General features: G+C 53.6%; 1 protein-coding gene across 1 annotated transcript in view; it reads left to right on the forward strand.

Annotated features, from left to right (window-relative positions):
- SAMD14 (sterile alpha motif domain containing 14) overlaps window positions 1-16,742 on the forward strand; it is an 18,840-nt gene continuing 2,098 nt past the window's right edge. Inside the window, exons 1-9 of the mRNA XM_025362759.1 lie at window positions 1-385; window positions 4,907-4,961; window positions 11,860-12,026; window positions 12,480-12,768; window positions 14,077-14,164; window positions 14,263-14,337; window positions 14,441-14,600; window positions 15,858-15,977; window positions 16,085-16,240. Coding sequence (XP_025218544.1) covers window positions 4,919-4,961; window positions 11,860-12,026; window positions 12,480-12,768; window positions 14,077-14,164; window positions 14,263-14,337; window positions 14,441-14,600; window positions 15,858-15,977; window positions 16,085-16,240 — 1,098 coding nt within the window. The 5' untranslated portion in view covers window positions 1-385; window positions 4,907-4,918. The remainder of the gene's footprint in view (window positions 386-4,906; window positions 4,962-11,859; window positions 12,027-12,479; window positions 12,769-14,076; window positions 14,165-14,262; window positions 14,338-14,440; window positions 14,601-15,857; window positions 15,978-16,084; window positions 16,241-16,742) is intronic.

Genomic DNA, 16,742 nt, shown 5'->3' on the forward strand with positions numbered 1-16,742 from the left:
GGCGCTCGCTCTTCGCTCTTCTCTCTCTCTCTCTCTCTCTCTCTCTCTCTCTGTCACACACACACACACACACGCGCACACGCACGCACACACACACGGAGCATCCTCCCGTCAGGTCTCCTGGTCCGGCCCCGCCCGCGCCTCCTGCTTCCAGCGAAACTGCTCCCTCTCCCCACATCCCCCGCCCTCCATTCACCCCCGGCTCCGGGACCCTTCCTGCCGACCTCACCCCCACCCCCGGGATGGAGCGGCTCGAGCCCGCCCGGAGCCCCCCGCGGCCGGGGTGACGGTCCCCCCACCCCTCTCCTGCCCGGCCCCCGCCTCGAGCACCATGGGCCTGAGGGGTTCCAGGGGCGCCAGACGCTGAAGATGACCGATGCCGGAGGTGAGGGGCCGGGCGCCCTAGGGTGGACCGGGAACTGGGGCTGGGGCCACTTGGGCCCGCGGTGGGACCCTGAGTGGGGTTGGGCAGGGCCAAGGGACAAGGGCCTTTCTTCCCCTATCCCTAGGGGGACCGCACGGGGCTGGGGTGCCGGGCTGTCAGGGGAGGGGGCGGAGATAGGATTTATGGCCCTAATCCCCTCCCTCCCGCCCGACGCCCGGAGAAATTAATAAAAAGCTGGTGTGGGGGGAGGGGGAGAGGGTTTAACTCTTTCTTGCCCGGCGGGGAGTTGTGCTGATGGATTGGAGAGAAACTAGCCACCGGGCTCTGACGGGGGAGAAGGGCTCTGGGAGTGGAGTAGGTGCCCTATCCCCAACCTCACCCCATCTCCAACAGTGCTTTGAGGGGGTCCCCGACTCCTGAGGACTACCCCAAGCCTGAAGCCGGTGGACGGCCGGCGATATGGGAAGGCGGGACTACCTCTCTGGCTCCACAACTGCCTCCCCGACCACCAGTCTCCTTTCCCATCCACCTCTTCCCGGCCTCTCCCAGTTGCACTTCTCTCTGTGGCTTTCTCCTCTTCAGGGGCCCTCTCCTCTCGCCTGCCCGAAGGGCTTCTCCCTTCTCTCCCACCCTCGGGCGTCACTCAGGGCGGCGGAATCCCTTATCCCCAGTGCCGCTTCCCCTGGCCCCACTCTTGGTGTGATCTCTTTCTTCTCAGCAGCCCTGTGGACTCTCCGCCAGTCTGTGTGTCTGTCTCTGCTTCTTCCTACTCCTCACTTCCTTCCGCTCCCGCTCCCTCCCCAGGAATTGTGCGCCCTTTCTTTCTTTCTCCTTCCCCTGAGTCCCAAGAGGCTGTGAGCTCACCTGCCTCCCTTTCTCTCAGAAAAGGGTCAAAGGTCATTGGTGCTCCTTCTCCGGGATTGGAAGCCTTGGGGGGAAGGGTATCCAGAGGAACCGGTTCATTCCCACCCCTGTGCAGTTACCTGGTTGAATGTGTGTGTGAGTGTGCGGGGTGTGTGTGAGCATGAGAGTGGGGGCGGGGTTTGGTGTCTAATTTTTCTAGGCTCAGTTTTGGAAGGAGAAGGTTGGGTGGGAGGGGTCTGGTGACCCCCGGGAGACAATGTAGGGAGAGTCCCCGCACACACCCCAGGAAGTTAGTTGTTGAAGGGAAGAAAAGAGAGCAGTTGTGCTGAATCAGGATGGACCCAGAGTGACTTTGAGCAGGAAACCCCGATCCAGCCCAGAGGGTGCCTGAAAGAGGAGGCCTCCAGCCAGTAGAGGATCTCGACCCTGGACTGGGCTCTTGAATAAAGAACACAGGATCTTCATTCTCAGAGGCTGAGAGGAGACAACACTACTGCCCTCAGAGAGCCTCCATTCTGATGGGAGAGGCAGTTCCTGTCTTCAGAGTCCCTAGTCTGACGGGACTAGTCTGACCCTCTCTTCTCTGAGCACCCATCTGATTGGTGGGGGGGAGATAAGACCTATTTAAGGAATCAATGAAGTATGAAGAATTCCCCATTTCCCAGTAGTTGGAGAAGGGTGGATTTAGAAATTATGCAGACAAATGAGAGGGAAGGCTACCTAGGACAGCTTCCTGCAGGAGGTGGCAGCTGGGTCCTAGCCAGATAAGGCTTTGTGGGTTGAATGAGGAAATGTGGTTAATTCTTAGGGTCAGCCTCCCTTCCCATCTGGCCTGTCAGGACAGGAAGAAATGTTCTAGATCTTTGCTAGTAGCCCCCGGAGTTCAAGAATGGCAGGAGCGTTCTTGGAGGGTCTACTTCCCTGATGACCCCTTCCTACAGCTCATTTTCTGCTTTCAGCCCCAGGCATTTATGGAATCTGGAGGTGGTTTTGTTTTTTTTGAGATGGAGCTTCGCTCTTGTTGCCCAGGCTGGAGTGCAATGGCACCATCTCGGCTCACTGCAACCTCCGCCTCCTGGCTTCATGCCATTCTCCAGCCTCAGTCTCCCTAGTAGCTGGGATTACAGGCATGTGCCACCACACCCGGCTAATTTTGTATTTTTAGTAGAGACAGTTTTTTCCATGTTGGTCAGGCTGGTCTCGAACTCCTGACCTCAGGTGATCTGCCCGCCTCGGCCTCCCAGAGTGCTGGGATTACAGGCATGAGGCACTGCGCCCAGCCTGGAGGTGGTTTTGATGCTTCTCCCAGCCCTGGTCAGTGTGGAGCAGCTTCCCTCCCTCTGCGCTTATCCCTTCCTCCACCCCTAACTGAAGATCATCACCTAAGATAGTGCAGAGGGGCAGGAGCCCTGGCTAAAGGCTGAGTTCTGCCTCTTTTATTATTATTATTATTATTATTTTGCTTTTATTTATTTACTTACTTATTTACTTACTTTTTTTTTTTTTTTTTTAGACAGAGTTTTCCCCTTTTTCCCCCCAGCTGGACTGCAATGGCACGATGTCGGCTCACTGCAAACTCCACCTCCCAGATTCAAGTGATTCTTCTGCCTCAGCCTCCTGAGTAGTTGGGATTACAGTTGTGCACCACCACACCCAACTAATTTTTGTAATTTTAGTAGAGATGGGGTTTCACCATATTGGCCAGGTTGGTCTCCAACTCCTGACCTCAGGTGATCTGCCCGCCTTGGCCTCCCAACGTGCTGGGATTACAGGCATGAGCTATCACACCCAGCTACTTACTTATTTTTGGGATGAGGGTTTCACAATGTTGCCCAGGCTGGTCTAGAATTCCTGGGCTCAAGTGATCCTCCCACTTCAGCCTCCTGAGTAGCTAGGATTATAAGCATGCATCAACTTTGCCTGGCTTTAGTTCTTCCTCTCATCTCCTGTTTCTCAGTTTTCACATCTGTAAAGTGGGGATATGTATCTGTAAAGTGGGGATATGAAAATTCCTGGGCCTGGCGTGGTGGCTCACACCTGTAATCCCAGCACTTTGGGAGGCCAAGGCGGGCGGATCATGAGGTCAGGAGATCGAGACTATCCTGGCTAACATGGTGAAACCCTGTCTCTACTAAAATACAAAAAAATTAGCCAGGCATGGTGGTGGGCGCCTGTAGTCCCAGCTACTCGGGAGGCTGAGGCAGGAGAATGGCATGAACCCGGGAGGCAGAGCTTGCAGTGAGCCAAGATAGCACCACTACACCCCAGCCTGGGCGACAGAGCAAGACAACGTCTTAAAAAAAAAGAAAAAAAAAAATTCCCAAGGCTGGCCACAGTAAAGGTAGATGATGTCTATGTAATAATGGAAAAGAAGAGTTGGAAAAGACCCCAGCAGGCGTGTGGCCTAGCCTTCCTACATCTGACACATGTATGATCTAGCTCAGTGTCTTGCCATTCTCCTGGGGACCTGAGTGTTAGACGTAATTGGAGGTCAAGTCTCAGCCATGCAGCGTCCCCTTGCCTTAAACCATCAGTGGCCCCTGAGCTTCCTCACTCTCCCCCGATTCAGTATTTCCTGACCAGTGGGCTCCCTAGGGCTACTGGAATCCTACATCTGCTTGAAAGTCTATTCAAATGGTTTCAGCTACATATATCCTTCCCTATCTGCCCTCCCTTCTTGCTTCCCACCAAAAAACCTTGAACCAAAAAAAAAAAAGAAAAAGAAAACCCTACCCATTCACACTTCTTCCCAGAACATAGTTGCATCATAGAGGTTTGGCTGTCCATTGTGTGCTGTGTGTACTCCTCATACCCTCCTACATCTGTGAGTCTGTCAAGAACTGTGAGAACTATGTCTGGAACAGTGGCCCTGGTGATGGTGCCAGCTTCCTGAACAGCTCATGTTCAGAAAGGCAGGTGGTGAGGGCACCAGTGATGGGGGTGTAGGGAAGAGGGAGGCAGGATTGGAAAAGAGATGGAGAATTTATGGATGCAAAGATAGGTGGATGGACAGACGGCAGCAGATGTTGGGTGCATGGGAGCAGATGTTGGATGGTTGGATGGGTAGATAGATGGGTGAGTGAATGGATGATGAGTAAGCAAGTAGGTGGATGAGTGCATAGGTGGGTAGACGGATGGGAGAACCTGGGTCCTGGTCCTGATTTTGCCATTAACTTGCTATGTGATCTTGGGCCAGTCACTCCCCCTTCTGTTTCTTCATTTGTAACATGAGAGGATTGGATTTAATAATCTCCATGACTTCTCCCAGATTTGATTGGACAGTTGATGACTGAAAGCTTTTAGGGGATGCTAATGATGCGAAGGCCCAAGACAGTGAAGGGGAGAAGTTCAGTGACCTACGTGAAGGCACACAGCAAATCAGTGGACCAGGACACCAGGAACACAGGGCTCAGCTTGTGTCTGTGCCTTGGATTTACGTCTGCCCCCACCCTCCTACTATACCTCCTGCCCCAGCGCCCATGATCTGGGTTATGATTCCAATGACTTCTCTTCCAGGGGCTAAAAGAAGGGTTCTAAGGTAAGGGGAGGAGCCAACAGGCCTGGAGCAGGTAGCCTTCAACATCTCTCCTGCCTCGGCCAGCCTGAATCTCTTACCCAGGCTCTCTTTTTCTTTCTCTCCCCTCTTGTCCTCCCCAGCTGTCTTGAGTCATGGCTTCTTCAAAGCTCCGAGAACCCGTGGATGAGGTTTTTGGTAAGTTCTGTGTGGCTCTATCTCTAGTCAATAGACACAGCCATAGAGTACTTCCTTCCTGGGCCACCAGGCATTGAGGGGGATAGGGCGCTTCTTTTTTAACTTCAGTGTGTGTGTGTGTGTGTGTGTGTGTATTGTGGCCTGACCCTTTGTCACCGCTATCTTAGTGGACACACCAGTTATAATAAGTGTCCCCATTTATTAAGTGCTTATCTTATGCCAGATACTAGGTTAAGCACCCCCATCTCACATGCAATGTATTCGTTAACCCTTACAATAATGCTTAGAAGTAAGCCCAGTTTACAGACCAGGAGTGTAGGGTACAGAGGGCTGAAGTCACTTGCTTTCAAGATCACATATCTAGTTAGTGGCAGGGCTGGGAATAGAACCCCAAACTGCCAGACTTCCTGCTCTTAGTGACTATCTTATACACCTGTAAACTCCAGCCCAAATGACACACGTTTTCCAAGTCACATAAATAAGTGCAAGGAGGCCGGGTGCGGTGGCTCAAGCCTGTAATCCCAGCACTTTGGGAGGCCGAGACGGGCGGATCACGAGGTCAGGCGATCGAGACCATCCTGGCTAACACGATGAAACCCCGTCTCTACTAAAAGATACAAAAAACTAGCCGGGCGTCGTGGCGGGCGCCTGTAGTCCCAGCTACTCCGGAGGCTGAGGCAGGAGAATGGCGTGAACCCGGGAGGCGGAGCTTGCAGTGAGCCGAGATCGGGCCACTGCAATCCAGCCTGGGCCACAGAGCGAGACTCCGTCTCAAAAAAAAAAAAAAAAAAAAAAAAAAAAAATAAGTGCAAGGGACCTCACCCTGCTTGTATGTGTGCTGAAATCAAATGTATAACACACACAGCCTCAATACCCCCAGGCTGGCCCCCTCATGCTGGCCTGCACGCCCACGTCCTCAGTACACACTGGGGTGCATGCACACACCACGGTACCATCATTTACCCCCTGCAGTCTTCTCTTGTGTGGACTGGAGAAAGAGACCACCCCAGCTGGGCAGAGTTCCCAGCATGCACTGGGGCGGAAAGCCGGTTTCCCAGCGGGATTCGGGTGGAGGAGTCAGGAGGAGTCGTTGAGCAAAGGAACTTGGAGGAATAAGGGAGAGGGGGAGAGTGGCCTGCTCCTCGAGGGGCTCTTATGCCAGAGGGTCCCCAGCTCCTCCCCTGCTTTCCTTCTCCCCATCTCTTCCTTCTTCCCTCTCTCCCCTGGCCATGCCAGGAACTGCTGCTTCCCATCCCAGTCTCCTCCAGCTTCCCTAGCCTTGAACTGCCTTCCTACTCAGGCCAGACTTAAGCCCAGGCCTGACAGAAATGAGCTCTCCCTTCCCTGGGCTTTTCTGCCCCTATTCCCCCACCTCCCTACCCTCTAACATGCAACCCCTGCCTGTTTTCCTCACTGCTGAGGTAGCTGGGTCCTCACTGCTTCCTGACCTGAAAGGCCATTAAATATTTATGAATTCCCACTGCCCAGGGCTGGGAGGAGGAGGAAGAGGGAGAGAGATGGGAGAGGAGGATAGGGAAGGAGGGTAGGAGCAGAGAAGAGGGAAGAGATAGAAGCTGGAGGGAGAGCCTCGTAGAGCAGAGGACCCAGGACAGGCTGGCCCCACCTTGCCTCAAAACCACCAAGCCCCTTAGGAGTCCCCTGGCTCCCCAGCCCCTCCAAGGTAAGATGGCCATGGTGCTGATATGGCCCAGAGTCAGGAGCAAGGGGCCCCTCTCCCTGTTTTGAGTTGGTTAGGCACCAGCTAGGTGCCAGAAGGGTAGAGGATGCCAGACCACTGGCCTGGAAGCCACTCTCCTTAACACCCTCTGTCGCCTCGGCCAAACATGTCCTTCTATCCTACGTGAGCCTCAGTTTTCCCATCCATACAACGAGAGGTTAGACTCAAAATTCCTTCCCATCTCTGCTTCAGAGAGGGTGTTAATGCTTACTAACAGAGCTAGACCGCCTGTCTGTAACCCTGGTGGGCTCCTCACCAGCTTTCTGCCCTCGGGCAAATTAAGGTTGCCCTGGGAATTCCTGGAGTCCCTTCCTTGTAGGGCTGTGGGGAGGCTCCAATGAGCTAGTAATTGAGTAATTGTAAAGCACTTAGAACAGTGCCTAGCACAGTAAGAGCTCAATAAGGATTAGCTCTTATTTTTCTGTGGTTCAGCCTTCAATCCTTGCTGCTGCTTCCAGGCAGTGCCTGGAGATTCTGTCAGGGGCTGGGAACAGAGGGCTCCCTCCGCCAGTACAGCCCCAGGGACTGGAAACACCAGCAGGTTGCCCCCTGGACAACTGCAATCTCCTCTTGGAGGTGTCCACCCTCCCCCAGACCCTTCCTGTCCCCTTGCAGGCTGTGCTGGCCCCCTCGCTGCTCCCCAGATGCTCCAAGCCCAAGGCTGCACCATTCCCTCTCCTTAGAAAGCTCTTTTTATTCCTTCTACAACCTCAGCTCTTTATAGCAGACCTCAGTCTGGCTGCCACATTTAAGGTAGTAGCCTCCTAGTCTCCCCCTGTCTTTTCATTCGACAAATATTTATAGAGCTCCTAATATGCATCAGGCTCTGTCCTTGGCTCTGGGGAGACAGCAACAAACAAGCCAGACAAAATCACTGTCCTCATGGAGCTCAAATTTTCCTGCAGGGGCAAGTAGGGGGACAGATGATCAAAGCACACATAAATAAACAAGGAACATACTAGATGGTGGGGAGTGCTGGGCAGAGGATTGAAATGTGGACGTGATGGGATGTGGGCATGGGCGTGGAGGTGACCTTCATCAGCACCCGTGTGTGTCTGGAGTCCATCTTTGCCAAAGCATGCACTGGTCCATGGAAGTGTGACTTTGCTTCAACACTTCCTGAGCACCTGCTCCTTGTCAGGAGCCGCACCAGGCTCTCATGATACACAGTGGACAGGGAAGGGTTTCACCCTCTGCAGGTTGCAGGCCAGCATGAGGAGACAGTCATTGGCGACCATATCCCGACCATATCGTGACCATATGGTAGTGTGGTGCGGCTGCCAGACGGTGCTGTGTCAGAGTTGATTAGCCAGACAAAGAAGGGCTGGAGAGAGATGGAGCACAGGGATGGAGGTGGGAAGCGAAGCAGGGGCAGGTACACATATAGGTATCAGTATAAGCAATTCAGTTGATTCCACAGACGCCATCACCAGCGAGCGCCTGTTGAGCTCGTACTAAGTCATAGCATTATAGCGAAGCACTGTATGTGGATTATTTTATCTGATGCTCACAACCACCCTATAAGGAAGATAGTGCTAGTATAATCCCATTTTACACATGAGAAAGCTAACACCTAAAAGGAAGTAACTTGCCCAGTCACCCAACTGGCAAGTGATAGAACTGGCTTCAGCCTGGCCATCTGGCTCCAAGGCCAGTGCTCTTAGCCATAGTCATATAAGAGGAGGAATCTGTGGGGAACACAGAAAGGGTGAGCTGGGCCCCTCAGGCCTTGAATAGATGGCTGAGTAGCATGGACTTTATATAGTTAGCTTTGGGACCCCTTCTGCGAGAGTTTCAAAAGCAGGAGAGTATGGGACATGGTCAGAAATATGCTTCAGGCCTGGCATGGTGGCTCACACCTGTAATCTCAGCACTTTGGGAGGCCAAGGTGGGCAGATCACTTGAGGCCAGGAGTTCAAGACCAGCCTGGCCAATGTGGCGAAATCCCACCTCTACTAAAAATACAAAAGTTAGCCAGGCGTGGTGGCACACACCTGTAGTCCCAGCTACTCGGGAGGCTGAGTCAGGAAAATCGCTTGAGCCTGGGAGGTAGAGGTTGCAGTGAACTAAGATCATGACACTGCAGTCCAGCCTGGGTGACAGAGTGAGATTCTGTCAAAGGAAGAAGGGAAGGGGAGGGGAGGGGAGGGGAGGGGAGGGAAAAAGAAATGTGCTTCAGAAAGTTTCTTCTAGTCACATGGAAGGTACGAGGAGGAGCCAGACCGGAGGCAGGGAGCAAAGGAGGGAGAGTCGTATGTTTTGGGGTGGCAGGGGGTGGCAGGTGGGGGCAGTTTCCCCTCTACTCAGGTGAAGGCCTGAGCTAAGGCAGTTCAGTCCAGAGGGAGAGGAGAGCCCAGGTTCCATGGGTGTGAGGAGGCCAATCAACAGAACTTTTTTCTTTCATTAAAAGGGTGTGCTAAGCACCTACTGTGTGCCAGGCACTGTTCTCTGCCTGTGGTAGAGCAGTGAACAAAACAGAAACCTGTCCTCATGGAGCTGACATTCTAACGGGTGGAGAGAGACATTAAATGATACAAGCAAAATATATAGCATGCCAGAGAATGAGAAATGATATAGGAAAAAAAGGAGTGGGGTTTTGGAGTAGGGGGGCTATTATAAGTTGGGTGGTCAGGGAAGGCCTCAGTGAGAGAAAGCATTTAAGTAAAGACTTGAAGGAAGTGAGGGAGAGAACCGTGCACAAATCTGTGGAAAGAGCCTTGCAGAAAAAGGGCAGAGGAGGTGCAAAGGCCCTGCAGTGCAGGCTGGCTTGTGTGAGGACGAGCCAGGTGGCCAGGGTGGCTGGAGTGGAGGGACAGGAGTAGTGCTCAGAGAGGCAAGGGAGCATAGGCTGACTCTGGAAGGCCACTGGGAGAACTTTGGCTCTTAATCTGCATGAGATAGAAGTCACTGGAGGGTTCTGAGCAGGGGAGTGATATAAACTGACATGTTTGATCAGGATCACTCTGGCTGCTGTGTTGAAAATAGTCTGTAGATGGGAAAGGGAGGTGGAAGGAAGACCAGCTAGGAGGCTGTTTGTAATAATCCAGGCTAAAAGATGATGGCAGTTTAGACCCTCTGGTCTAAGAGACTGTGAGTTCTCCCTCTCACTTCCCTCCCTTTCCTCCTATCCTCTTCCCTCCTTTTTTTTCCTCTCCTCTCCTTTCCTCTGCTCTTCTCCCTTTCTCTTCATATATACACATATATAGGAGTATGTGTATACATTTGCACAAACAATAATTTATTATGGAAAATCTCAAACAGATTCAAAATTAGAGATTACAGCAGAGTGTACTCTATCAAGCACTCAAGAACTCACCACCCAGCCTCAACAATACCTAGTCACAGCCAGTCTCGTTTCATATCTATTCCATCCACACCCTCCCCCTATTGCCCTGGATTATATGGAACCTAGTCCAAAACATCATATCCCTTCACCATAAATATTTCAATATGTCTAGCTATCTTTTGAAAGTAGAGCTAACAGGAATTGTGGATGAATCAGTTTGTAGGATGGTAGGGAAAGCAGTGAAGAATGACTCCAGGGGTTCAGCTGAGCAACTAGAAGCATGGAGCTACTGTTCACCAAGACTGGGAGGAGCAGCTCTGGGGCGTAGAGATCAGGAGGTTGCAGCACATGTAGGCTGAAGACCCCTGGTGGACATCAAAGTGGAGGTGTCAACTAGACAGTTAGACACATGAATTACCAACTGGGTCTGGGGCTGAGAGAGAAGTAGCTTAGGGCTGTCTGACTTGGGCGACTTGGGTGGACAAGGGGGCTTTTTACTGAGTCAAGGAAGAGAGGAGAAGCTGGTTTGAGGTTACATGATCGGTTCATTTTGATGAGTTGAGCTTGAGATGCCTTGGGCCTTTTGACATGGTAACTTCCCTGGCAGGTGCCTGAGTGCCCATGCTTGGAATTCAGGGGAGGGGGTCAAGGCTGGAAATAGAAATAGGTGGTAGTTAAGTCAGGAGAGCAACTGGGGTGGCTTAGGGGTTGTCTACAGACAGGAAAGAGGATCAGACAAGGCCAGGTGGGTATGGGTGACGGAATAGAGCCCCTGAGATCATGGTGGGTGGAGTAGGGAGGAAAGGTCTTGACCCATCTTGAAGCCTGGGAAGACTCTTTCTGTTTGGAGACCCCAGTGCCAAGCTCAGGACTGGTACAGCATGAGGGCTTCATTCCGAGGTACAGCACATGACAAGCGGAGCTATGAGCAATAAGGACTTTTATGCTGGACCCATTGGGTCTGCCTACTCTTCCTCCGTGTCCTTGTGCAAGACCTAGCACTGGGTCACAGACCCAGGGCAGGAGAGAAATTTCAGGGGACGATGGGACTTTTTCCTTCCTGCCACTGCCACTGGATTCTGGGGGTGTCTCTTTGCTCCACTCCAACTGCAAGCCCTCTAGATGCTCAGCAGTGCTATCTCTGAGTGAGACCCTGTCATGGCACAGCAAGTCAGTGTCCCCAGTAGGGCCAGTCTCTAGAACCAGACTAGGCAGGCTCAAATCCTGGACCATTGCTAGCTGGTGGCTTTAGTCAAGTGACTTAAGTTTTAGTTTGTTCAGCTGTAAAGTGTGCACAGTAACTGTCCCAACCCCACCAGGTTGTTTGAGTGAGAGATGATGTATGTACACTGTCTGATGTGTAGTAAGTGCTTCTTAAATGGTAGCCATTATTTCCATCCTCTCCAGCCTCATCACCCAACCTTTCTCTCCACAAAGCTACCCTCCAGCTGTCCCTGGAGGTACCACCCTCATTTCCCTACTTCCTAGCATTGCATATACCTGTTTTTCCCAGGTATATGCAATGATCTCTTACAATACCTGATCTCTTACAAACTCCTACCCAGACCTTAAAACCCAGCTTTGGTGTTTCCTCCTCTGATGTATCCAAACAGGGCTGCCATTCCTCCGTGTCTACGTGAGAGTTCATCACACCGTGCTGTATTTTAGTGCTGGCATGTCTGCTTCCCCTGAACACTCACCCACTCCCACCTGAGATGGGGAGACACCCTGTTTTTCATCTGTCTGTACTCCCAGCACTCAAGAACACGGGTTGAATGCCTGGGGTGTGGGTGCAGGTGGCCCCTGAGGTGGGCCTCTGGGCTTGCCATCACCTCTCATGTGTCTGGTCTCTGCTCCCTTCCCCCGGTTCGCAGACCTGGACTTGGCTGTGCCAGAGACGGCCAGACTGGACAGCAGTTTACACAAGGCCCGGGCCCAACTATTGGCCAAGGGCCGGAGACACCGGCCGTCCCGCTCCAGGCTTCGAGACAGTGCCAGCTCCGCAGAGGATGGTGAAGGCTCCGACGGGCCCGGAGGCAAGGTTGGGGCAAGTTAGGAAAACACACATACACCCTCCCACCCCTCCCACTCCTCCCACCCCTGGATACTCTCCAAAGTGCTTTTCCAGGGAAACCACATCCCCAGACTTCTGACCTAGTAATGCTAACAAGTGTTAGCTGCAGTTCACTTCTGGCTCACTTAATCATTTGTAAAAAAGATATTATTAGCCCCATCTTACAGCTGAGGAAACTGAGGCCCTGAGAGGTCCAGTAGCAGTGTCACTGTAAGTGAAGGAGGGGAAATTCAGCCCCAGCCTATGTGACTCAAAGCTCCTGTTTCCCACCTCTCACTCTCCAGCCACCCCCCATGAGGAAACCCTCCCTCTAGGCCCCGGAAGGACCCTCAGGGCCCACAGTTTACAGGGTGAAAGTCTCCCAGCTCCTTCGGGAAGGGAGGCGGAGGGTTCTCGGTTAGCGCCTGCCTCCTCGACCAGGTGACCGACGGCTGCGGGAGCCCCCTGCACCGGCTGCGCTCGCCTTTGCACTCAGGCCCGGGGTCCCCGGCCGGGGGCTCTTTCTGCCTGGATCCTCCGGGGTTGCGGCGCAGCCTGGACGAGGACGAGCCGCCGCCTTCGCCGCTCACGCGCTACCGGCCCCTGCACAACGCTGCCTCGCACGAGGGCCTGGCCGCCGCCTCCTGCTCTCCGCCGCGCTCCGCGCCCTCCTCCGACAGCTCCCCCAGCTTCGTGCGCCGCCACCCGCGCGCAGAGCCGCACAGCGAAGGTGAGAGGCGGCCAGCGCTGCACCGCCTGCTGGTCGCTCCGGGGCGCAGCAGCCCTTCCGGTCCCGGCGCGCACCGCAGCCGCGGAAGGGGCAACTGGGCAGAGTGGCTGAGGGAGGTGGAGAGTGAACGCCGCGGCTCGCCCATTCTTTACCGAACGCATACTAAGTGCCAGACCCTGTGGGCTCTGGGACAGCCAGGTGAGCAAACACATGCAGCCTTTATCATCATAGTAGTTTAGTGGAGAAACAATCGAGTCAGGCCTGGCTGGTGGCTCACGCCTGTAATCCCAGCACCTTGGGAGGCTGAGATGGGAGGATCACTTGAGCCCAGGAGTTCGAGACCAGCCTGGGCAACACAGCGAGACCGTCTCCAGAAAAAAATTACAAAATTAGCCCCGCGTGGTGTGCACCTGTAGAACCAGCTACTTGGGAGGCTGAGGTGGGAGGATAGCTTGAACCCGGGAGTTCTGAGCTGCAGTGAGCTATGATCACTCCTTGCCTCAAAAACAAAACAAAACAAAAAACCAATCAAATCATCCCCTAACTAAATGTCTAGCTACAAACTATAACAAGTGCTATTTGGGAAATGTGTGTGGCAGCGTGGCAGGAGAGCATACACCAGGATGCCTGGCCTGTCCGGGAACATCCTGGAAATGACATTTGAGCCAAGATCGGAAGGCTGTTTAGATGGCCAGGACAGGCCGGGTGTGGTGGCTCACGCTTGTAATCCCAGCACTTTGGGAGGCCGAGGCTGGTGGATCACCTGAGGTCAGGAGTTTGAGATTGAGACCAGCCTGGACAACATGATGAAACCCTGTCTCAACTAAAAATACAAAAAATTAACTGGGCGTGGTGGCGAGCACCTGTAATCCCAGCTACTCAGGAGGCTGAGGCAGGAGAATTGCTTGATCCAGGAGGTGGAGATTACAGTGAGCCAAGATCACACCATTGCACTCCAGCCTGGGCAACAAGAGCAAAACTCCGTCTCAAAAAAAAAAAAAAGTTGGCCAGGATAAAATTGAGTAGTAGTGGTTCCTACCTTTTTGGAACATTTTATAGCTTGTAAAAGGCTGTCATAAGCATCCCGTTAGGTCCCATGAAGTAGGTGGATGTTATTATCCCCATATTTAAAATGGAGGAAGCTCAGAGAGATAAAGTGGCTTGTCCTAGGACACCCAGCTAGTGAAGGTCACCAGAGCCAGGCTGCCTAATTCCAAGTCAAGAGAATTTCTACCAGCGCACACTGGCAGCCGAAGGAGGCAGGCAGGGCAGCAGACAGGCAATTTCCTTCCTTCTCTCCCTGGAAAGATGACAGCCGTGACGCCAGTCCTCCCGAGCCCGCCAGCCCCACCATCGGCCTGGATAAGAAGACCCGCCGCAAGTTCCTGGACCTGGGGTAAGTGGAGGCAGGGCTAGATCACACAGTTTGGAGCTGCTGGGGTAAGGGGTAGCACAGTGGGCAGCGCTGCTCCACTTCCTGCTTCCTCCCCACAGGGTCACCCTGCGCCGAGCATCCACAGGCAAGAGCCGGAAGGAGAAAGGCAGCAACCGCCTGTCCATGGGCAGCAGGTGAGAAGTGCCCACGGCGGCCCACCCACAGCTCCCACCCCGGCTCCGTGTGCCCTGGTCCTCCCCTCTATACCCACACCCATGCTGGACACTCTCTCTGCAGGGAGTCAGTGGAGGGGTCCGGCAGGTCAGGGGTCTCCCCGTTCCTGCCTTTTTCCTGGTTCACAGACAGCGGCAAGGGCTCAGCATCCTCGGGTAGCACCACCTCCCCTGCCTGCTCCCCTAAACACGAGGGCTTCAGCCCTAAGAAGTCAGCTTCCCAGGTAAGTCCATAGCTTACTTGTCCCCAAACTGGCCCCCAGTCTCAGGTGACATGAGGGCATACTTCACCCTGGCTCAGGCTGGGATTCAGACATTCCTGGAATCGATGTGTCCATCCATGGAGCCATGCAGTGATCCGTTACTTCATGCATTCTCTGAATTCATTCATTCACTCATCCACTCTTTCATATCCTGAGGAGTTCATTCCTCGATTCAGTCACTGGTTCATGCATTCAGCAAATCACTGAACACTGATTCCCTACTGTTCCCCCAGCTGGAGACTTCCTTCATTCCTGCTAACTCTTCTGCCCGGCTCAGTTCTAACCCCACTCCTGTGTGAGGAGCTGGGCCACCTGCTTGGTAGGGTGAGGCCTGGGGGATATAGAGAAGAACAGGACCCCAGCCTAGTGGTCTGAAAGTTTACAACCTATGTGATGTGAGACCGAGTAAAAGAAGCAATGATGAGCATCTGCTTATGTTCAGAGTGCCCTCTACAGTTTACAAAGCCCCAAACGCGTTTCTGCTTTACTCTCACAAAGGCTCAGTGAAGTAGGGAGGGAAGGCACGCTCATCTCCATTGTACAGATGAGCAAAGGCAGGCCCAGAGAGAAGGGGCTTGCCCACAGACTGGCACAGATGTAGGTGCCAAGCTTTAAGACCCCCAGCCCAGTACTTGTTCTATGGTTCTGTTTCTTATGTTCAGCTGGGCAGAGGAGAAAATCAGAAGCTGGGAATTCGGGGGAGAAAGAATCCCTTCGGACCTGGAACTTCCTTCCTTCCTCCTTCTCTTTCTTTCTTCCCTTCTGCTGGGCACTGGGACACCATGATGAACAAGATAAAACCCAGGCCCTCCTAGAGCTCACAGTCCAGTGAGGATAAAGACCTCTAATCAGGCACTTATTAGCTGGGGTACTGGAGCCTCGGTGGGAGGCACAGAGCAGAGACGCCTGACCCAGCCTGGGGGAATCCCGGTGGGCTGCCTGTAGGAAGTGACACCTTGCCTGAGACCGCCTCCATTCCTACTAACCTGGCTTGGTTCTAACCTCATGTGCTCCAGATGGCTGCCTGCTCTCCTGGAAGCTTTAGGTCCTGATGCCCGACATGAGTTATCGTGTCCTGTGTGCGGGCCCAGCTCCTGGCTCACGCACAGGGGCACTGAGCAACTCCTGGTGCCTAGTCCAGGACTTCGGCTCCACCCAGATAGGGATGGTAGGTTGGGGGTGAACTCTCCTCAGTGGCATGCACCGTCTTCTGTCTAGGAATCCACCCTGAGTGATGACTCCACACCCCCCAGCAGCAGCCCCAAGATTCCCAGTGGGCCCCGGCAGGAGGTCAAATGTTCTTACCCCTACCACACGCTGTCTCAGTCTTCAGATGAGGTGAGCAAGGCTGGCCCAGGGTACCCACAGAGTCCTGACCTCTGACTCTGCAAGGTGCTCAGGTCACAAGCCAAGCCTCCCCCTCACTGTCCTTGGTCTCTGCCCAGTTCCTGGATGAACCCCTCCCCCCTGTCCACCATTGGACCAGCCAGCAGGTGGGCCAGTGGCTGCAGAGCCTCAACCTGGAACAGTATGCTGCCGAGTTTGCTGCACGGCAGGTAGACGGGCCACAGCTGCTGCAGTTGGATGGAAGCAAACTAAAGGTGGGTCAGAGCGGAAGGGCCATGACCCAGCCCAGTTACTTGAGGTGACTTTCAAGGATTGGAAGTCCTTGTCCTGACCTTTGACCCTCAGCCCAGTCTCCTGGGCTGACCTTTTCACTCCATCTGTGGCCACTACCCTGACCTCTGACCTCTAGGCAAGGTCCTTGGTCTAATCTTTTGTGTTGTAGCATGAATCCCTAGTTTGACTTGAAACTCTAGTCCATGACTTCAGTGTGACCTTCAAGCTCCAGTCCTGGTCTCCAGGCTGACCTTGCCCTCTAGGATGACCCTTGATGCATATGAGTTTCCTGGTGTCATGGGAAGCCACATGTCTCCCCCTGGTCAGCTTGGTCTGATTCTGTCTCAGAGGCTGGTGGTAATGGTGGGCAGAGGGAGGATGTAGGGAGGGGGTGGGTGGTCTCTGACCTCTAAGCTGGGAGGTTCCCAGCCTGTCTCCTGCTCTCTGCTGAATTGCTTGGGGGCAGGGATGGTGAAAAGAGCC

The sequence above is a fragment of the Theropithecus gelada genome, chromosome 16 (assembly GCF_003255815.1).
Source record: "Theropithecus gelada isolate Dixy chromosome 16, Tgel_1.0, whole genome shotgun sequence".
NCBI lineage: Eukaryota > Metazoa > Chordata > Mammalia > Primates > Cercopithecidae > Theropithecus > Theropithecus gelada.